Below are 23,213 nucleotides of genomic sequence, written 5' to 3'. Positions count from 1 at the left end.
AAAAAAAAAAAAAAAAAAAAAAAAAAAAAAAAGATAACCAAGATAACCAGTGCTACTCACAAGTATTTCAAAGGTATTTCAAGTTTGACCAATATCTAGTATTTAATTTTGAGCAGCTGGTTCTTGTTCTTCATTACCACTTATTGCTAAGATCTTTGCATTTAAGTAAATGCTTAAGCAGGCTAGAATCCTGTGGCCTATTAAATTTCCCTGGTAATTTTTAAAAACACATTTTATGCTTGTATGATTGAAGGTTTTCATAATCAAGCTTTGCAGAATGCAAATGGTTTGCAAATTGTAAAATACTGTTCTAAAACCAACAGGCACATATTACTGGGAATTGGGCAATCTTGCAAGATTTTATTTTTTAAAAAAATAAACATTTCCAGTTAATTTGGTATTGAAATAACCATCTCACTGTAACTGGCAGTTTTATGTATAACTGATCATGTCCTTTATCCTAGCCCTACTGATTATAGAAAGCTTACAAAGATTTACATGTGGTGTTCAGAAGGTTTAAGTAAAATTTTAGCACTTGTTTAGTGTTCCTTGTCAGAATTTCTGTCTAGGGCCTTCCAGACATGAGAAGTTGGTCTGAACATGTAGCAAACAGTTTTTTTCATTGTGCCACTGAATTCTGAAGCACCTTAGCAGAACTGCTGCTGTGCTTCCTGTTGCACACATTTGAGGATTTCAGCAACCTACTTCAGGGGAAGGCTGCTGCTACTACTAAGATTTACAGTGCAATAACAAATGGGCAGATTCCGTTCTTCAGGAAAGGACGGGACATTATGTGTCTGATCAACCCATTCAGCAACCTGTATTCTCTTGTAGGCGTCAAGTTTATGAATGTAAGAAATGCAACATACACCATGACACCATATATCCAAATACGCTTTAAAAGTTGCTTTTATGGTGTGTTTATCCTTAGGGAAAGACACTTGAATCTCCCAGTACCTTTTATCATCATGACTTAGCACAAGCTTTATAGACACCAATGCATGGATTCTTTTCACATTCAGGAACAGGCAGCATAATCTACCCCTAGCTTACAGTGATATTTTGGGTTATATTGCATGCTAGCACCACTGATTATCACAAAGCAGCCACTGTACTTACAAACAGTCAAGTACTGCATTTGCTATAGAATAAATGACAAAACTTGGCCACACGCTCAAGACAGCTGGTGAATACTCATGTACAGCCAATTACACCAAGGACAAGCAGAACGTGGAAACTTTGTGAGCTGCAGTAAAAGAGCTTTTATGCTCCTGATGTACTGAATTATGCCATCTTTCTGCAAAAGGATACCTTTTTGCTTTTGTCAATAGCAAGGCAAAGGATCAGATATCACACTGCTTTTGTGACTACAGACTTAACCTATGCTATGAAGCTTGTCTCTCAGTCCAGCTTGAGTGTCTAGTCCAATACACAACACCACGTCTAAAACAAGTTCCTAGAAGTAAAGACAAAACTTTATTTTTTATTTAATTAATAGTTACATAAACGTAATAGTTTCAGCTCAGAAATAGCTCCAATTACAATAAATTCTCATTTGCAATAGGTAACACTTTCTAGAAACTGATTCTTCATAAAAATCTGCAATAGCTCACCCATCCATCCACAGGGAGAAGTGCTTCCATACAGAGACAAACTACTGATTTGTGGCTCATCTACACTTGATTCGTAGCGTATACAAAATAAAGTTTTGTTTGTTTTTAATTTTATTTATCAGCTTCAAGGTTGCCATGGGGAGTTCAGGACCTAAAAATTGTATGAAATAGCTTTTTCTTTGCTGCAGAGGTATGGGAGTAGTATTCTAGTTACGGATCAATAATAGGCAATAGCTGATGTTAAGAAACTAATTCACTTCTACCCTGTTTCCTTTCATAGGAAGGTTTTCCTCTCTAAATCCTCATAAAAATGGCTCAAAAGACTAAAGTAGTTGTCATTTTGTAACTGCCATCTAAATGCTCAAGCTGACTACAGCCCATTATCAGTATATTGAGGGGCAAAACCAGTTTCACATGAGGTTTAAAAGAGTAATAGGAAATTTGCCTAAGAAAATTATTTGAAGAACATTAGAATAGTCTAAACAAACTGCTGCAACAAACCATGAAAAAAGTCAACATAAAAACAACCACATCTGTTGCCAGCAATCTCTGTGCATAGAAGAAAATTGTGTGGAAATGTGAGGACTGAGTACCTGCTTAAACCATAACCCAAAACAGAAAGCTAGCAGCAGTCCTGAATTCTGCCATAGTGTTTTCAGCTTAAGAGTTAACTTTCCTACCCCCTCCTTCTACCTGACATGCTCTAGGAAAGTGGTATTTCTAGAAATAAATATTACACTGAATCAAGATAAAGGCTTGCTATATTCACTCCTAAATTCTTGACAAAATCATGGTTGGCCAAATGACACTAACATGTGATATCACAAATTCATACAGCCAGAAACTGTTATTTTAAACTTTGGTGCAAGTTTCATACTAATAGCAAGCCTGGTATTATGTATGATGAAAGACTTTTCCTTCCAAGAATATGGAAGAATTAAACCAGTAGAACTAGAAGCTGCTCAAAAATCCAGCTTTCAAAACACAGCTAAAAATACTGTTAGCCACTAAAACGTCAGTGTCATCTAGAGAACAGAATTCAGTAAGCAGCTTCAACTTGGTAAGGCTTTAATCAATAAGAAACATTAGACTAGTTTCTTACTTGTTAAGAGTGAGAAATATTTAGACAAATCGTGCAGATATTCTCATGGTACATGAGCTTGCCACTGGTCTGAAGATTGAAGCCCACAGTAAGTGTGTCCATGTGGGAGAATTTCTTTTAAATTCCTTGAAAGAACCATCTCCTAGGCTTCAGCACCAGGCTTCAAAAACATAAAACAAACCCAACACACAAGTGACTGACTTCATAAAACTGAAGGATGCTGACTGCACTGACATGTACCAGAAGATAAGTTCATAGACAAAGGCACACTAGATATTTAGCAGAAGCAGTAAAGGAAAGATGCTGTGGAAGAAAAAGCTGGAGAGCAGAGAATATAGAGCATAATACTATGGGCTGGCTGAAGTTTGTCCTGTTGAGTCTTCTTACTGTAAGAGGAATGTATTCCTGTTGTATGTGAGAGGCCTGTATGTGGTGTGAAGCCCTGGATCTCAGCATTTGGTGGGGAGATCAAATCTATTGCAGTCAAGTATTCGAGTTCCCAGCTCCTGCAGAAGAAACACAAAGAATATGAGAAAGATGTTGCAACAGAAGAAATTAATGCCCTTCAGGTTGTGAAAAGTTATCAAAGAACATGGAAGGAAAGTTTCTTAAGAAGTCTGAAACTATAGAAGACTGTGACCTGCTGAAAGAAAATGGTGGCCATGCATCACAGCCACAAGGCTGTGGCTGAAATCCAAACGGAAGCACTACAGCCAACCTGTGCTCACATCTCCACCCAAACAGATCTCCCAAGGATTAAAACAGCTGTCCAGAGCTTCGGGTTGCATAGAGCTCTGCTATCTGGAAGCTGCTCTAGCACCTGAAAACAGCAGTGGATAGGTATCATAGCTGCAAGTGTGCCCAGCTGGTAGAACCCTTTCAACAACTAGATATGTTACAAGAGGAGCCCAACAGGCAGGCAGCACCGTATTTGGGGATGTGAGCAGATCGATATAAGGAATTATGCACTGTCTCTGGCTAAGAGACAGCCCTGTCTTAAGGCTATGCAAGGGGAAGGAAAGCCCAAATCTGTTCTTGAGCTGACTGACACAACTCACAAGATAAAGGAGACTGGACCCTCGTCTCTGCTCAGGGTGGAAGAACCTTCCCCCATTCCCTTATATGCCCCTGTATAACAGACAAAATGCTCTGGGGTTGGAGAATTAAGAGAGAGACAGAAAGGATCCAAGAAAAGCCAATCATATAATGTTGATCTACCTACTTGCATGCGTGAGAACCAGCATCACAAGAAAAGCACATAAGGTAACCGTACCTGGAGACTCCCTATTGAGAGGCACTGAAGCACCAACCTACTTGCTGTCCAGATAATTTCTCAAGAGAACTTTGCTGCCTACCAGAAGCTTGCATTGTGAACTCCCTGGAAGGCTGCTGAGCTTGGTGAAACCTACAGATTAACATCCAGTCCTACTATTCCATGTATAATGATACTGCAACGAGGCAACTTAGAACAATCAGAAGAGACTATAAATCCCTCGGAGCAAGGTTAGGATCAGGAGCACAAGTGGTATTCTCTTCTGTCCCTCCAGCCAGAGGGAGAGGTTCAAGAAGGAGACAAACTGAAAGGGTGAATGCCTGGCTGCACAGTTGGTGCCATACTCAAGGATTTGGCTTCTGTGATCACGGATCTACTTTTGAAAAGCCAAGTCTGTTGGGAGTTGATGGGAGTCACCTGACCAAGTGGGTCAAAGGCATCTTCACCGAAAAGCTGGCCAGACCTGTAACAAGGGCTTTAAATTAGACTTAGCAGAGGAAGAGGGTAGAGTTTGGAATAAGAGAGAAGAGTCAGGGGGTGTTGATATGTTATGTACCAACAGGGAAACACCTGTGAAATGCCTTAATGGAATTAGGGCTTGTTCCTCTAAAAAGGTAACATTGTCAATGATACAACTGAAGTGTCTCTGTATCAATACACACAGCATAAGTAACAAAAAGTAGGAGTTGGCAGCCATTGTGTAGATGGAAAGCTATGATCGCTGAAACTTGGTGGGACTAATCAATGTGATCCAGTCCCACTGGAACCAGACAGCTTCACCTCAGTGATTGGTAAGATCATGGAACAGATCCTCTTGGAAGTTAAGTGAAAGCATCTGGAAGACAAAGAGGTGATTAAAGACAGCCAAACTCATGAAGTTCAACAAGGTTAAATGCAGGGTCCTGCACCTGAGCCAGGGTAATCCCTAGCATCAGGACAGGCTGGCTGATAAAGGGATTGAGAGCAGCCATGCAGAGGACTTGGGGATACCACTGGATGAAAAATTGGATATGATCTGGCAATGTGTGCTTGCAACCCATAAAGCCAATCATAACCTGGGCTGCATCAAAAAAGCACTGTCGGCAGGGCGAGGGAGGCGATGCTCCCTTCCTATTCTGCTCTCCTAAGACCCCACCTGGAGTGCTGCAGCCAGCTTTCAGGTCCCTATCATAAAAGACAGGGACTTGTTAGAGGGGGTCCAGAGGAGGACCACAAAAATGATTGCATGGCTGGAATGCCTCTCCTCTGAAGAAAGGCTGAACGAGTTGGATTATTCAGTGGGGAGAATAGAAGGCTCTGGGGAGACCTTGTTGTGATCTTTCAATACATAAAAGAGGGTGGGGCTTACAAGGAATATGGAGAAAGACTTTTCGCCAGGGCCTGTAGTCAGGACATGGGGAAATGGTTTTAAAATAAAAGAGGGTAGATTTAGATTGGATAGAACGGAGTAAATTTTATGATGAGGGTAGTGAGACACTGGAATAGTTGCCCTGAGAAGGTGTGGATGTCCTGTCACTGGAAGTGTTCAAAGTCAGGTCAGACAGGGCACTGAGTGATCTGATCTACTGAAAGATGCCCCTGCCCATGGCCAGCGGTTGGACTAGATGATCTTTAAAGGTCTCTTCCCACCCAAACCATTTTATGATTCCATGAGTAATGGCACTATAGCTGATACAAAGTTGTAGTTGTTTGTGCAATTTCCATTTGTTCTTTAAATGCATATTTTCCAAGAGCATAATTCCTGATAGAACATTTTGGGAATTTGCAGAGAATGGATTAAGCCCCAAATGTTGATTTTAAAAAGGAAAAAATAAAGTTTTGGAAGTATTTTGGGTGTGTCATAACTTTCTTCAGAAATGCTTTCAAAGTGAATACTGCATTACTGTGCTTACACATCTGGAGCAGAAATTGAAAGGAATCAAAAGCTGACCTGGCTTTTATTGACAAAGTTTAATTAAATACACACACTCGCACACAATGAGGGGGAAGAAAAAGTAGAATGAGACAGTAAATTTGTTTCAATAAATATCCTAAAACCCATACATAAAGCTCGGCTTTTAAAGAAAGCAAATCAGACCACTTATATCATGTCTTGCTGGAGGACCTAAGAAAAACATGGAAAACACTTGCATTAACCCTTTTTAGCTCTTCACAGCCTCTCCCACCACTATGACTCCTAAGGCTACATGCAGCTCTCCATAGAAATGCAGGGTTGGGCACAGGATAAACACTCCTCAGTGTGCTAGCGATAACTTCACAGACATCTGCCGCTAAAGAATCATAGGTATGAAACCAGGGAGGATGCAAATCACGAGCATGCCACATTGTTGCCATTTTTAATTACTAATTTATTCCAACCTAGTCAGTTCTTCGGACTTTTGCCAGGCTCCATTACCAAGAGACACAAAAGTCACGGTATTCAACCCAGACATTCTTTTGTGTCAGAATGCTATATAAGACTGAGAAAGCCCCCCAGATTCACCAAGTTATTTGTCTTGATGGAGGTGGTTTATGTCCCCTGCCTGACCTTTCTGATTTGCTCCCCATGATCTCTACAGTGCTCTACCCTTCTTCATTAATGGATTCTCCAACATCAGATTAAACAAAACAAACAACAAAAACTCACCAAGCAAACAAACAAAACCCTGTCTGAAATGCTCCAAAAAGCAATGTCTTCTCCATCAGAACACATCATTTCTCCAGCTCAGCCACATCTGTGGCTGACAACGCCACAGATGCCCCCACAAATGAGGCTTACACGTAAAAGCCTGATCCTCTGTATGGAATTTCAAGAACAGTACTGCAGAAACAGCTCTAAAGCATAACAAACCCATTGAAAAGAAATTATCCAGACTGCAAACAAGAACAGCAACATCAGAACTCAAGCACACCTAACTTTCCTAAATACCTAAAGGGATCTCTTTATGCCAATATATCTAAACACTGAACGACTATAGGGGAAGAAGTAAAACAATTTAATGTTCAAGCTAAAACCACAGTACCAGTTCCCAAGACACTAAAGGTAAGTGTTGAAACTTCTGTTCCACTCATGGCACTTTGCCACAAGCATTTAACTGTGCAAACACCTGGGACATTCTCTAATCAAGCACTGAGGCTAACAGATTTAAACTCAGCTAAGGGCTTGGCCTTAAAAGGCCCACAGCTCCTAAGGAAAAGGTTGCTTGGGATGTTCAAAATGCTTCTGAAGGCACATGGCACTGAGTCTTCCCTGCATCTCTGCTACTGCTTGCTGGTGGACATGGCAGACTCTAGAGGAAGTAAAAGTACTTTCATCATTACAGCAGCAACCTAAGGTTGGACTTCCCTGCAGGCATCATACCTTCCACGTAAATACAGAGAACACTGCATTCCACAGGTCACAGATTTGTCATGTTAGTTTACAGCTCAGTACAACTGCTAAATTGCAAACCTCTTTTAAAAACAGATGTTTTCATCTGATGATCACTACCCTAGAAAAGGAAGTCACGAAGCACATTCAGAGAGGAAAAAAAAACACACTACAAATATTCCTTCTGTGTTCCTGATCTAAACTGAAAATTAAGATGGAGTCTGCACTCACATATTGCTCTCTATAGCTGTAACAGAATTTATGGATGTCAGCTTTTGCTGTTTTAGGTCAGCTTCATAACACCATTGCTCCTCTGAGAAAAAGTCAGGAGCACAGGATACAAATTCATATACATCTCAATTACCACTGTTAGCGGCGTAACAGCCATGGCTAGTTTTGTAGCAGTGATACAAGAAGAACAACTTTCTGAAGTTCACACAAATATCAGCATGAAACATGCAAGAAATAAAACGTACTTTTCCTTGTTCCTTGTGGTGGCAACAGGAGTTAACTGACCATGAAATACTTCCTCCGCCCTTCCCCACCACTGCACTAGAAATATACTTTTTCACCTGCAATTTGCTGATATTTTAGAAAGCTTTTGATTTGGAAAAACAGAAGTGGGCCAAGAAGTTTTAGATGTGTTGGATCAGTGTGTTTTGTGCTTTTACCCTCATTCAGTTATCTGTCTTTGGAGCTGTAGTGGAAAGAAACTCCATTTCTGATTGATCCATTCAAAAGGGTTTTAGGATTCTCTCTTTCAATCTTTTCTCTGCTGAAGATAGTGTCCTGATCACTGTCAAACTCTGATTCGGAGACCATCAGACTGGAGTTGTGTTCTGTACTTCTGTGTTTTATACCTAACAACAACAACAAAAAAATGCAAAACAAGCACATTAGAAAAAATCCACTATTAACAACTTAATCGTCATATCCTCTGCTGAGATATTAAAAATAATTGAAAACACTCTCTGCAGTTCAGCCTGTACCACTACCCATGTCAAAAGCTGGTCTAGGAGGCATAAAATACTGTCAGATACTCTTTTGACCTCAGTGTAGCGCCACTGGTTTATGGCTCTGAAAAAAATAATATAATTCTAATAGTCTGAATCTGGAAATTAGCTTGTTTACCCAGCTACCTGATTTAAGTAACTGGTAATGAAAGTTTGTGATTTCTACTGAAATGGTACATCTATCTTTCTAGGACAGCAATTTCTAAGGATGATTTTATTTCCCTGCATTCCAATACTTCTCTTGCTAAAAAATGAAATAAGGTAAATTAAAACATATTTGAACAGAGCAGCTGAAGTCTCTAATGTTTAACAGGGCACTTATGGTCCAGAGGGAAGTGTTGTGTGCAGCAATAAAAACAGATCCAAAGTATAAAGTGTGTGTGAGGGGAAAGGAGGTTACATGTAAGAAGTCTGTGGGACAATTAGTTGGTCTAAATTAAGGTTAATGAAGAAGCTCAGAGCTTTACTTGAGCCCAAGGACCCATGCAAGAAATGCAGTGATTCTTGACCAACCAGTTCCCCATTTATGTTTGCCTCTGTCATTCTCAACCTTGTACTCCTGCTTCCAGGCTCCTTTTGGTTGCAAGTGCCAACTAAAAACATTGACTGTAAGGTTGGTGGATGAGTTCACAGCTTAAAGATTCACTGCTTAAATAAACCCCAAGTGAAAGAGATAAGTCTTACCATATTTGGGTCGCAGCTCCATTCTCTCCTGCTCATCTATGTTATCTAGGATGGTATATTTTGTTTTCTTTCTTATCTTTGTCCTCTTTCTGCTAAAAAAAAAAAGTTACCAAAAAGATATTTAGCTTTCACATACACACATAAATCTGCTCCTTCTCCTTTACTGTACACATAGCTACAAGCCCCATATACAGAGCTTCAAAAAGAACCTCCACTCAGAAAGAGCTATTCCAATCTATACCTATAAAAAGCAGCTGCACAATCTGGACCAGAGGATAGTATCTACTTGATCTGTCTGATATATAGAGATGAAGAAAGAGTGACTTGCTTCCCTAGCCCAAAGGAGTTCAGTTTGTTCAATTTCAACACAGTAATTAGACACAAGATAGACACACTCATTAGTTTCCAAATAAAATTTCTGAAAGAAGTGTTTCATTGCTAAACTAAATTGGTTAGGTATCTTTTTTGTTGTTGTTGTTTGTTTATTTGGTTGGTTGTTTTAAAACTAAGAGAATTCAAGTAGAGCTTGTCTCATTATATTTACAGAGCAGACCAGTCAAAAATGGAGATTGGCTCCCTCATATATATGCAAGGACAAAGCACTACTGGTTTGTAGCCAAAAACTGAGCTAGTCTTCCCTCATTTAAATCCTTCTTCTGCATTCACTTCTACAATGTGGCAAATCTCTACCTTAAGTTTTAGCTGTTTGCCAGAGTTACCTTTTTGCTTTCTACCTTACTGAATGTAGAAATATTTTGAGCTAGAGGAACAGACAGGGCTGTTTGTTTTAATGGACAGCAAATAACTGAAGGATTTTGGAGTAGAAATATGGGCATTCATGCATGAAACTAAGGGGGGTGCCTCCCAGAAGATGCTGTCACACCTCAGGCATTTTCTTCCCTTTCCTTCTTATATATAATATATATATACATATAATATTTTCTTTTGGGGGGGGGCAGGGCAGGGAGCATGTGTCTTTTTTCTTGGCAAGATTTTTAACTCTGACAACATCTGAAAAAGCACTCCCAGTTACCACAGGTCAGATGTAACTTTTATATCTGAGAAGCAGCTACCTCTCAGTTGGCATCACAGCAACAGCCAGCCACCTGGCATCTTCTCTACATTCTTTTGAAAAAATATTTCATTTGGCAAGTCATCAAAGCCTTTAAAATCCTCAAATTCCAGATGAATTTCAATCTAAAGTGCATCTTTTTCCTGTAGTTTCAACAATGCAAAGGGCATCGTTTGCCATTTTGTCCTGTGCAGCACTGCCCTCCTCTTTTCACATGTATCTGCATCACTCAGCACTCATTCTGGCACCAGCCATGTAAGGACAAAGGCATGGAGGCAGCTGAACTCCATAAACACTCCCTTTCTCATCAAATCCACACAAGCCTGCAAGGCTGTGCCTCATGCTGATATGAGATACATTTCTGTTTAAACCTTTATACTAACAGCACTGTTCCTTCAACCATAAAAAAGGAAAGCAGTATACCAAGCCAATATATTTCAAACAGCATCCTTTACATGCTGCAAAGACACCCTAGACCAAGCTAAAATCAAGAAAAATTTTTATAGCATCTCATTTTTGTTCATACCTGAATACCTTTTTGCTGTGCTTTTTTGTGAAGCAGCAAAAACACTTGAGTGACAGCACTTGAAGGGATTGTTACTTCAAATAATTTCTTAATGGCTTACTAGGAAAAACAACAGGATGTGGGGAGTGACATGCAGAGGGAAATATGACATACAGTGGTAGGGAAAACTGTTTAAGGAAAGAATCAGTAGGTATTTTGAGACAGATTCTTGGCTTAGAAAAGAAGCTTTTCAAGGATCCTATCCTTGCCTGCCAGCCAGATACAGCCCACATGTCCATTTTCCTGTCAAAGACAGACACTAGGTTGGTAGCAGCTCCCTTTGCAAGGCCCAGAACACTCCTATCTCAGTGACCTTCAGGATGTGCCTCTCTTTTCCTAGCATGGAGTACCTGCAGGACTCAGTAAGAGACCAGGAAGAAGTGCAGTACATAGCATTTTTCCATAAATAAGCTCTTAATTTGAAGGATACTCCAGTACTGGCTTTTTATTTTTCAAAATGCAGAAGAATACACACAGACCCAGACAGATACTCCTTTTTTCAAAAAAGTACATCTTTACAGAAACAGCTAAAGGAAGCTCCTCAAGTGTTTGAGAAGAAGTTGAGTGGTTTAGTGCTAAGGACTGGACTAAAATGTGGCAGCTGTGTGCAGTTGTTGCTTACACCCCCTCAAAATGAAGCATATTATATACCTTTTGCAGCAGCAGATGCAGAACCAGGCAAGCCCTACTGTGACCACAATCAAAATAAAAGCAGATAGAGTCACGTAGAGTATACTCCACTCTGAAAAAAGAAGCACAACATTTCTTTGTAAAGTAATATGAATATGATAATTTCAAGTACTTCTCTATTAAATACTTCTCCGATCCTGGGCAATGGAGAGTGCCAACAGGATTTTAGCAGAACATGGCACCTACGTATCTTCTCAGAAGAATACTCAAATATTCTTAAGTTTCCATACTGAAAATGCTCACGTTCAAAACTTTTCCTCTACCCTATCCCTTTTACAATACCAGGATATGCAAATATTACATAGGAGCTGGAAGCCAAGGAGGTCATGTAATCACCTCAGCCATCATTCTCTAACTAAAGCAAGCATAAGTGTACTCTGTCATTTTAGCAGAGCTGTAAGAGATCAGCAGATCTTCTACCTACATGCTTAGATTTTTAAATCCTGGAAAATCTAAGAGGGATTCGGAGAGATGTGCAGTAATGCGAATCTCCCACATGCATATACTGTTTCAGTGTTGTTACTGCACTATGGAACAACGGAGCATTAAAGGCCGGACTGCAGGAAGCCCCAGCCTCAGGCTTAAAACATACTGTCCCATTTCATTTGGGCAATTACCAACCACTGATCACTAACAGCCAGACACGTGGCCCACAGTTACTTAGTGGCTTGTAGCAAATGGCACATTTCCTATTAATTTCTACAGAACTACTTGAAGACTTGAGCATTGCCCAGCAAAATGTCTCCAAGTCTGCACAGTACTAAAAGTTCAGCTTTACTTCAACTTAGACTAATTTAATTACATGAAAACTGTGAAATACTTTAATTAGAGAGTTCCCATACAATATGAAACTGGCTTAGTTGATTTGTTAGGTGTGCCAAAGAATACCAACGTGATTAAGTGGTACCTGGAAACAGTCTAGTTTCATCAATACACATACTGTCAAACAACCCTTCCATCTGGCCCCAAATTGCCTCCAACTCTCCCCCTTGACAATTACAGTTTTTATATTTCCCGCCCACCTCAGACAGTGATATGTTTTTAATTCAAGCTTCTTAATTATTTAAAACATTAAAAATAAAGAATACTACAAAATAAAGACTTTATCATTTCAAGACATTAGTCAAATAATTCCAAGATATTCCTTTCTACAGAAGGCTATTCTGGGGGGGCATGAGGAAACATAGTGACACAGGATGCGGAAAAGGCTGAGGTACTTAACACCTTCTTTGCCTCAGTCTTTAGTAGTAAGATGAGCTTTGCTCTGGGTACCCAGACCCCTGAGCTGGTAGATAGGGATGGGGAGGAGAACGAAGCCCTCATAATCCAAGAGGAAATGGTTAGTGACCTGCTACACAGCCTAGACACACACGAGTCTGTGGGGCCAGAGGGATCCACCCAAGGGTACTGAGGGAACAAGTGCCACTTTCTGTCATTTATCAACAGTCCTGACTAGCAGGGGATGTCCCAGTTGACTGGAGGCTAGCAAATGTGATGATGTGATGCCTATCCACAAGAAGAGCTGGAAGAAGGACCAGGGGAACTGCAGGCCTATCACTCTGACATTGGTGCTGGGGAAGGTTATGGAGCAGAACATCAAAGTACCACCTTGCAGACATACAGTACAACCAGTTGATAAGGCTCAGTACACATGGGAAAGGCAAGTCCTGCTTGACTAACCTCATCTTCTTCTATGACAAAGTGATGCACTTAGTGGATGAAGGAAAGGCTGTGCATGTTGTCTACCTAGACATTAGTAAAGCTTTTGACACTGTTTGCCACAGCATTCTTCCGGAGAAACTGGCTGCTAATGGCTTGGACAGGCGTATACTTCACTGGGTAAAAAAATATGGCTGGGTGGCTGGGCCCAAGGAGCTGCGGTGAATGGAGTTAAATCCAGCTGGCAACTGGTCACAAGTGGTGTCCCCCATGGATCAGTATAGGGGCTGGTTCTCTTTACCATCCTTATCAATGATCTGGAAGAACGGATCGAGTGCACTCTAAGTTTGCAGACAACACTAAGATGAGCATGACTGTTGATCTGTTTGAGTGTCCAAAAAGGGCAACAAAACTGGTGAAAGGTCTAGAGAACAAGCCTTATGAGGAACTGCTGAGGGAACTGAGCTAGAGAAAAGGAGGGTCAGGGGAGACTTTATCATTCTACATCTACCTCCAAGGAAGCTGCAGTGAGATGGGGGTCAGGCTCTTCTCCCAAGCAAGAAGCAATAGGACAAGAAGAAATGGCCTCAAGTTGTGCCAGGGGAAGTTTAGGTTGGATTAAATGGTTGTGAAGCATCAAAGCAAGCTGCCAAGGAAGTGGTTGAGTCACCATCCCTGGAAGTATTTAAAAGATGTGTAGACATGGTGCTTAGGGATATGGTTTAGTGGAAGACTTGGTAGTGCTAGTTTAATGCTTGAACCTGACAATCTTAGAGGTCTTTTCCAACCTAAACAATTATATGATTCTATCATTTTGGTAGGCTGTAGGCTGAACAATAAAGAGACTGTTGTAACCCTTCCTCAGCATCTACCTCCTACTTAAGTACCCCATTCTGATGGCAAATATTCATCAGTCTCACAAAAAGATAAATGATTCTTGGAATACATCCCACAGCAAGCAAACTTACCACAATTACTCTCGCCATCACTCAGGTAACGATGAATCAAGTTTTCCATCCACAGCTGGTAGCAAATGCAGCGCTTTGTTATAGGGTCACAGTGTCCATGTCCAGAGCATTTTAAAAGACATGCTATGAATAATGTCAAACATAGATTAGTTGTGTAAATGGTCAACTTGCCATGCATTCTGTTACTGTGAGGACTAGATTGGTGGTAAAGCATCTAGTTCATAACATTCTGATATATTTTTTAAAATCTCGTCTTTGATGTTACATATTAAATAGCTGCACAGTTCAGCAGGCTGTGAAAAGATGAGAATATCTTATGCATACAATACTGAAATTATATCCAAGTCAACATCAGCTTAGTCCAAACAGAAGTAAAGATGAGTTGAAGTTACTGAGTTCAACCCTCCTCCTTTCTTTACGATATATTTGTAAGAATTTCTGAACTACCTGAGAACTAAAGAATATTAGTATTCTCAGGTACTACAAGGAGAGCATCACACCGATAAACTATAGTGTATTTCAGTATTTCAAAACTCAATTCCAGCAACTGAGGCCTGAACATTTATGCATTATTTGCTTACAGTAATACCTGTTGTCAGTTCAATGCACCACGTTAGAATAAAATAATAATAATAATAAAAAAAAGCTATCCCCCTTAAACTTACAGTAGCAGATTTGCTATGTCAGGAAAACATTAAGGACCATGTTCAAGTGATATCTACACATTTTGGTAATCCAAGTACATTTAGAATAAAACAAATCCTTTTCAACAGGTGAACAAAGCCAGAATTTATTACAGAATTTATGACTATTTAAGTGCTAGAGTTTATTCACTCTGTTTTCATTTGGATCACAGTCTCTTGATTTTAAATCTAAGAGGTAGTCATATCTGTAATATCTGAGGATCATAAAGGGTTTACATTACTAGCGTAGTTTAACATAAGGCTAGGTATTGAAGTTCAAGATTCTTTTAGGAGAAAATAAAAAGTTCATTATGAGAAACCTCAGACACCTGTCTGTGATGCAAATATAACCTCATTAGAAGATGAGGTTAAACCACAATGATGACCTGACCATTTTGCCTGCTATAGACAGATAAAAACAAATTACATTACAAGCCCATCACTGAACACTAAAAGCCTTGAACAACCCAGACATTGAACTTTCTATATTATGGCTACATGAAATTTTGCCCATCTTCCAACAAAAGATGGTATGAGTAGAGTACCTTTCTCCTCATTCTCCAGGACTTCCTGATGCAGAACAGATAAGACTAACAGCATACAAAAGCATGTATTTTAACAGAACACAAGTACTGACACCAGTGTGTCACAAATGAGCATGCATATTAAATATTTTCAATGTCATCTTTCATAAAGAAAAATCCAGGCCCAGATACCAGATGGCAAACATACCAGCTGTGTCAACCCGCAAGACTTTAAAAAGCAGGAAGTCAGCCTTCTCTTTCAAAAGCTGCACATGCAGAGTCCGAGAGACATCTGATGCCTTGAACACCTTGGAAGGATGCCCGTTCTGGACATAGAATACAACTGCAGTGCTGCAGAGAGAACAGCATAGGTTAGGACTATGGTCAAAGATTACTTTTGTCAGGCATTTAACTTACAGCCTTTGTTTTTTTTGTTACTGTATCACCATTGATAGAGATGAGGGAACTCTGTCCATGTCTATCCAAATGTCATGACTACTGTACTTCATTCTGACCCAGAAGCACCAATAGTTCTCTGGCTCCTTGGTTTCACAGAAGAAAGTTGAGAACAACAAGAAATGTAATTCCCTCCTTGGTCTTCCTGACTCTCACTTTAAGAGAAGTACATATACAATGTTTGCTTTCCCTCCTCTTGTCTAGAACCTGCCACAAAGCACTCTGAAGCAGTGAGAGTAACTTTAGAAAACTGAATTTAAGAAGAAGAACACAGGACCAAGAGAAACTTCTTGTGGCAGCTCTTTTTTTTTTTTTTTAATTGGGTGGTGTTGATCTCATCCCATGTCACATGCTTCAGGGAACATCTGAAGCTGAAAATCAGCAGTTGGAAGATGTGATTAAAGTATTATGGCTATAAATGTTAGATTTATTATTCCCCCCTTTCATTTCATTTTTTCCCTTTTCCTTTAATTTTTTCCCCTTTCCTTTCAATTTTATGAGGTTCCCAGAGAAGCGAATAGATAACGAAATAGATTTAAAATCACCAAGCAGTTAGCAATAAGTAATTTAAATTAAGATAAGTCATGTCAACAGATTTTCAATCAATCATTCTGTTAAGTTCTTCTGGCTACATACAGCCATCTCCACCCCTCTAACCCAAGTAGCGCAGGTATCTGCTTTGAGTAAGATACTACATGTAACATACAACACACTACAAAGTCTGCTGTTTTCTTTGTGAAAAAGGATTTTTGTTATCAGTTACCTGGAAAAAAATACATAAAGTACTTAGAGTACCAAAACCTTAGAGAGGAAATAGAACAAAAGTACAATAAAACAAATTTGAGCAGATACAGCTGAAACTTATTTTGAAATACAGCACTTGCTTCTCTATGAGAAGGTCTGTCTGTCTTACTCCAGTCAGCATTCAGGAAAAATAATAGTACAATATGGAACAGAGACACTGGAATTTCTGCATGTGCTTTCTTTGAAGGAATTAAAAAAAAAAAATAAGGGAATAAAAAAACCTGATCACCTGTATGGAAATTGTTGTTGTTGTTGTTGTTGTTTGATGTTTGTTTGTTTTAAATAAAACATTTAAGACCTAAGCCTTTGGAGACCTCACTTCATCAATTTTCTACCACATAAGAAATTAACTTCTTAAAGTATACACTGTTGAGAGCTACAGCATTTCTGGTAATCTTTTCTACATTATTTTGTAACTAAATATAAGCTGTGAGACACTCAATGAAAATCACAAATCTTCCTGGCACAGCAGGGCATCTTTGTACCTTATATCTGAGTAGGCTTGTATCTTCTGAACTTTGATATCTGAATCCAAGACATTCAGTAATACAGCCAGCTGTCTCACCAGGGTGTCCTTCTGCTGTTCACTCAGCTGTCCCACTCCAACTTGCAGAATCAGCTCCACAAGACCACTCCTTTTGGGATCTAACAGGAGAAGGAGATGATATGCTATCAGAGCTTGGCAAATATTTCATTATCAACTGAAGACAACACTCGGTACCAAAAATATTTATTAATACTATATTTTCCTGCTTAAGGCCAACATCTCTTACAATCCACCACTTTTGTGTTCTTAGAAAACTACTAAGATAGCCTGCATCTTCACATTGCTTCTGAAATAAATCTGGTAGGTCCTAAGACAGCAACCCATCTTTTACTAGTTGGAAAAGGGCACTTCAGTACATACTTCAGTTCAGCATTACCGTATTTTTGCACAGAATAACAACCTTTGTTTCCCTAAATGCTGCCATCTTAAGGTAAACACTATGTGAGTCTAATTCTTAAGTTCTTTGCTATTGATCTACTACTGGCTACCAACCAGAAAAAGGACTCAAAGATGAACTCACATGATAGTATGCAAAACTGTGTGAGTCTAAATGAGGATGGTCAGTTTCAGAAATACCAATTATATTTCCCTTCAAAAAAATGGAGAGTTGTTAAATAATACTTGCACTTCTAGAGTGCTCTGCAAACTAAACAAGCTTCACAGATAGGCAATGAGAATTCTGAGCCAACTATCGTGTCTACATTCAACACCAAAGTGAGGAATAAATAAAATCATTGCTCAGGAACCAGTCAAAGAAGAACTCTGTGACAGACCCATGACTTCACGCTAATACCCTGAGACCTCAACTTATACTTCTATCACATAGCCGTCTAGACTACAATTGAAAACAAGACTACATATGAGCAATATCAAACCATGAAAAGCCAATTGAAAATAACTGAAAGTCTTTGGGGTTTTTGTCCTTCAAAATGAAAGAAGGAAAAAAATAACACAAGTACTTTCAACAATCAAACATGTTATTGCAGCATTGGCACCTAAACTTCATGCTCAGCTCTCACCTTTCTAACTGCCAAACTAATTAACAACCAGAAAAAAAAATAAAATGCAAGAAATGAAAAGCAACAGAGCAACCAAGTGAAAATGTTAACTAAGAAGTATGATTTTCGTATCTTCAGTACAGCAATGATGTAATTGGTGGGAGAGAACAATCTTGATGTGCCTTGTTCTCAACACACAGGTAGATTGAGAAATAGGAAGATGGACAGACCCAGTGTTTTAACCTGAGAGAATCTTGTCAACACTGAAATAAGTGAAAAGGAGAACAAAGATGAGGTATTCACAACGTATCGATGACCTTTTAATTGTCATACCAGGCCGCACTTCAACAGTAGCAGAGTCAATATCTGAATCTCCTTTGGCATCTGTCACTTTCAAGTGAAAAGTATAGGTTCCTTCCACTAGATTGGTTAGCTGCAGTACTGCCTCATGGTCTGAGCCACGGATCACATCCTGAAAAAAGAAAAAAAAAGTACAAGAATGATTATACCCTCCGAGAAAGTTGCAGGTGTGACTATCAACTCAGAAATCTAATATAACAGTTTGGGTTCTTGCTTTGGCTTTTGGACAAATGTGATGTGCCCCCAGTTTATAGCACAATAATACAAATTTGGAAGTGGGAGTTAAATGAGGATGTCTGCACACAGTAAGAATGCTTTTTCATAAAAACAAACAAAAAAACCTCACACAACTCAAATATAACAGCTGACATCCTCAAGTACTCATCTGCCTGAAGATCTGACAGTTACATTAGCATTTCTCAATCATTAGTTCTGCTTTCTTACATACTAAATCCTAAATTATTTCCTCTCTTTGGTGTTCATGTATTTCCAACAATCATCTCTGCCAGCTCTAACTTAAACCTCTTCAGGTCTCCTCATATCCTTACGCCAATTGCTTCTCTAAGTGTTGCTATCATTTTGCTGTTTCTCCTCTCCCGGTTCTTGCCAATTTGCCACTGCCTTTCTGGCTGTGAAGAGCTGCCTACAACGCTTTGTGGGGATAGGCAAATGAAGAACTTATCACAGTTTTAGTAGCTGACAGGTAAACTTCAGTTTATCAGGAGTAATTCAGCTGTCTGCCCACACTCAGAGAAGACTCCACTGCCCTAATGTCCAGGCTATTCTCTGTAATCTGCTAGGCAAGTTATCTACTCATCCAGCACTAAACACTGTTTTTATTATAACAAACTGGCTATCTCACCTCATTTGGTACTAGACAGAATTCTTTCATATTTACTGGCACTTCTCACTCTCTCAGAGCATTCCTGTTTCGGAATACCTGGATTTCATATTATTGTCTTTCAAACACATTAGCTTGTTACTATTGCTGATTAGTTGTGAAGGGTCATGACTTTATTCTTCTGTCTCAAGTCTTTCCTAACTAAATCTAGACTGCTGCAGTCCTCTTAACTAAGATATTCAATAGCTGTCCTGGAAACACCACCAGGCTTCTTGAACCAAAGCATTAGAGAGAGTTGGGAAGACAAACCAGAAATAGATACCATCCCTCTCATAGCAGCTCATGAGTCATTATCTGCTTGTCCTGCTGCAGTGAAACTATGTGCATAATTCAGAATTTGACTCCAGTTAAAGCCTTCATGAAACCTACCCCAGCTGCTGGGCTTTGACCATCCCGAATCCACAAATATGACACAATCCCCTGGTCATCAGAAGATCTTGAGCCATCCAAGGTAACAGAGTTATTGGGAAGCACCAGCACATGCTTCCCACCAGCATGTGCCCGGGGTGGACTGTTGTTTTCTAGCCATAAAAATAGTGGAGGAAAAGGATTTGCTTTCAAATCATGTGAGATGTGATATGCAATTGCCAATACACCCACACAGCAATTATCTACCTGATGATTACAGGCAGTAGCAAGAGAATCTTGTGCCAAATGGACAGGGAAATGATGAGTGAGTATACAGAATTTGGCTCTCAGATTATTACCATCTAACAAAAGCAAAGCTGCACCGCGAGTAGAATACCAACAAGAAATACCATCCAAAAACATATTTTACAAAAAGCATTGTGGGATACTCTATTTACAGTCGCACAATAACATCAGATCTTCTCAGTCAAACTAATATTTTTTCTACCTGCCTTAGAAACACAGCCTAGCATGACATCACCATGCTGGGCTCTTCTCTCCTTCAGAAACCATCACTCATTTCTTAATAGGGGTTTGTGTAAAGCCCTTACATTTTCACAATGCCTATATTAAAGCAAAGTGTATCCACTAGTAACTACAGTTCCCAAATGTTTTTTGCTCATTGTGAGCAATGAAGTTAGAGCATGCATTGGAAGTACGGCTAAAAACACCAGAGAAACATAAAAACATTTTCTTTCCAGAAGCCAGACACCAGTGGACTTTTTTGTAGAACATAACTGATAAAAAAGAGTTCCAGGAAGCTGTGACACTGAACGGAATACCTCACTGGTCTGAATATTAGGTTGGATATAAATCATTCCACTTTAGGCAGATGTTCAGTGCATTAGCTGTAACTCTGTGCTTCAGACCAGCACAGTTCTCTGTGACAGAGGCAATCTTCTTGCCTCTTCCTAATCAGCCAGGTTAAAACATAACTGTTTAGCAAAATCAAAATAAATACAGGTCTTTTAATGTTACGTTTTAAAGTAGAAATTGGCATATCATGAAACCTCATTTCTTGGATGAGATTTAAAACCGAGTACAATTGTTTTTCTGGTCAAAGCTTAACTTTAAGAGTAAAATTAAAACATATCCTCTTATGGAACTAGAGGCACTATGGTCAAAAATATTTTGGAGTATTTTTATTACACCTAATTCTGCATGTATTTAACTTGGAAAAAAAAAGCAGAAAGTGAAGCAGTTTTACCAGTTAATCTCAATACTCCTTTATTACAAAATGACAGCAACTTTTCTTGAACACCATTGAAACATGACAACAAATGCATTATCTGTTTCTGTTCCAATTTCTCTTACATTGTCAGTGATTGAATTAACTGGCAAATTGCCTACCATATCCTAAGCAGCAGCAACTAGGCTTACCTTCCTTCACAGTAATTGACAGCACAGATGCACTGCTTAAACCCTGCTGGTCTTTTACTGTCAGCCTGAAGCGATAGGTGCCAACCCGAAGACCAGTCACAGTTGCTACTGCTTTGTCACCGTTTTCCATTTGTACAAAGCTTGGCCCACTGAAACAAAATACCTCATGAAAAACAATCCTGCAAAGCCAGACAAATTTTTCTCTAAGCAGCATCACTCATACCATTTGCCATTATGGATATTGGGGTTCTACCACTTCCACAAGCACTGATAATAAGATAATTACAACAATGAATTTAGATCAGAATTTACAATCCAGTCTTTTGCGAGACTTGAAAACATTCAAACAATACATACCCTGTAATTAGAAGAGCAGAAAATGGAGCCCAGGAGTTCAGCCTCCTTGCTGTACTATTCCATAAGAGCATGCTAACGTTGTTGGTCTAACAGCCACTTATAACAGGGCCAAGGTGCCACCAAACCTCTTTCATTACCACGGACAGGAAAGTGGCACAAGCTAATGCCTTCATCCTTTTATTAAGGATCAATTATCTTTGCATGTAAGCATAAAATTACAAACTTCTATAAAGTATTTTCAATCATTATTCAGGAGTGTTTTAGTCATCTACTAATGAAAGCTCAGGCTAACTAGATTGTGATTTTACTTTGTTATTCAACAAATAGAAGTGACTGAGAAAGCACTGAGAGGAGGAAAAAAAAAAGTATATTACAGGAAAGTACCCAAGCCTGTTACTCACTTTATTGAGATATATGCGAGTTTCTGTATCTTTTTCATAAAAAACTTCATAACTCAAGATGACACAGAGAAAAACACAGGCAGGCCAATTTGAACATAAAATTCTTGTCTCTCACCCTATTACCACCTGAGAAGGAAAAGCCTCAAAGCAGTTCTCAAATACTGCTTAAGAGGCTCTGGAACTCAAGCACTTTCACTTTTTTTTTTTTTTTTTTCTTTTTCCTTTTTAAACCAAAGATAGTCATCTCTCTCTAGATACCTTATATTTTCCCAGTGATAGAAGACTATGCCTTGGTCATCTTGGCTTCTGCTTCCATCCAGTGTTGTACTTTCTACTGGGAAGGTCAATTCCTTGTCTGGGCCAGCCACTGCTATTGGAGGACTGTTATTTTCTGTAAAAAATAATATATAGTGCATCACATTTGCTAGCTAGTCACCATCAAGGACTGTCAATCAGAGGAGAGATTTTACACAGAATATTAGATTACAAGCCTTGTATATTGGCTCAAAGGCATAAACCACAAAATGGTTGAGGTTGGAAGGGACCTCTGGAGGTCATCTGGTCCAACCAACCTGCTCAGGCAGGGACATCTAGAGCAGGTTGCCCAGGACCATGTCTATACAGCTTCCAAAGATACCAAGGAGGGAGTTTCCACAACCTATCTGCGCAACCTCTGCCAGTGCTCTGTCATCGACCCATACAGTAAAGAAGTGCTTCCTGATGTTTAGATGACATGTCCTGTGTTCCAGGTTGTGCCCACTGCCTCTCGTCCTGTCACTGGGCGCCACTGAAAAGAGCATGGCTCTGTCTTCTTGCAGTCTTCTTTCAGGTGTTTATAGACACTGGTAAGATACCCCGAGCCTCCTCTTCACTAGGCTGAACAGTCCCAGCTCTCTCAGCCTTTCCTTACAGGAGAGATGCTCCAGTCCCTTCATCACCTTTGTGGACATTCATTGTACTTTTTCAATTAGTTCCATGTTTCTCTTGTGGAGCCCAGACCTGGATATAGTACTCCACTGGCAGCCTCAACAAAACTGATTAGAAAGTAATTACCTGCTGGTGATACTGGTTCTATCTACTAATGTAGCCAAGAATGTCATTAGCCGCCTTTGTGGCAAGGGCACACTGCTGATTCATGTTCAATTTGGTGTCCACCAGGAGCCCCATCTCATTTTCTGCAAAGCTGCTTTTCAGTTGGGTGACCCCCAAAACATATCGGTGCCTGGGGTTGTTCCTCCCCAAGGTACAGGACTCCACACTTCTCCTTGTTGAATTTCATGAGATTTGTCAGCCCACCTCTCCAGACTGTCTAGGTCCCTCTGGATGGCTAAATGACCCTCTGGTGAGTCAGACACCCCTGATATTTTTTCATCATCCACAGATTTACTGAGGGTGCACTCTACCTC

At 39.7% G+C, this 23,213-nt stretch overlaps 1 protein-coding gene across 6 annotated transcripts in view; it reads right to left on the bottom strand.

Annotated features, from left to right (window-relative positions):
- Positions 1-2,379: 2,379 nt before the first annotated feature.
- KIAA0319 (KIAA0319 ortholog) overlaps positions 2,380-23,213 on the bottom strand; it is a 62,401-nt gene continuing 41,567 nt past the window's right edge. For 5 of the 6 annotated variants that reach the window (XM_035319369.1, XM_035319371.1, XM_035319370.1 and 2 more), the window contains 11 exons: positions 22,066-22,198; positions 21,050-21,198; positions 19,631-19,782; positions 18,334-18,472; positions 16,941-17,100; positions 15,404-15,546; positions 13,989-14,111; positions 11,323-11,413; positions 9,035-9,126; positions 8,009-8,197; positions 2,380-3,221 (listed from right to left, as the gene is read on the bottom strand). In XM_035319369.1, coding sequence (XP_035175260.1) covers positions 8,019-8,197; positions 9,035-9,126; positions 11,323-11,413; positions 13,989-14,111; positions 15,404-15,546; positions 16,941-17,100; positions 18,334-18,472; positions 19,631-19,782; positions 21,050-21,198; positions 22,066-22,198 — 1,361 coding nt within the window. In that variant the 3' untranslated portion in view covers positions 2,380-3,221; positions 8,009-8,018. The remainder of the gene's footprint in view (positions 3,222-8,008; positions 8,198-9,034; positions 9,127-11,322; positions 11,414-13,988; positions 14,112-15,403; positions 15,547-16,940; positions 17,101-18,333; positions 18,473-19,630; positions 19,783-21,049; positions 21,199-22,065; positions 22,199-23,213) is intronic. The other variant, XM_035319374.1, reaches the window with a different exon arrangement.

The sequence above is a fragment of the Oxyura jamaicensis genome, chromosome 2, assembly GCF_011077185.1.
Source record: "Oxyura jamaicensis isolate SHBP4307 breed ruddy duck chromosome 2, BPBGC_Ojam_1.0, whole genome shotgun sequence".
NCBI classification, from domain to species: domain Eukaryota; kingdom Metazoa; phylum Chordata; class Aves; order Anseriformes; family Anatidae; genus Oxyura; species Oxyura jamaicensis.
This window is presented reverse-complemented; position numbering and strand designations above follow the sequence as displayed.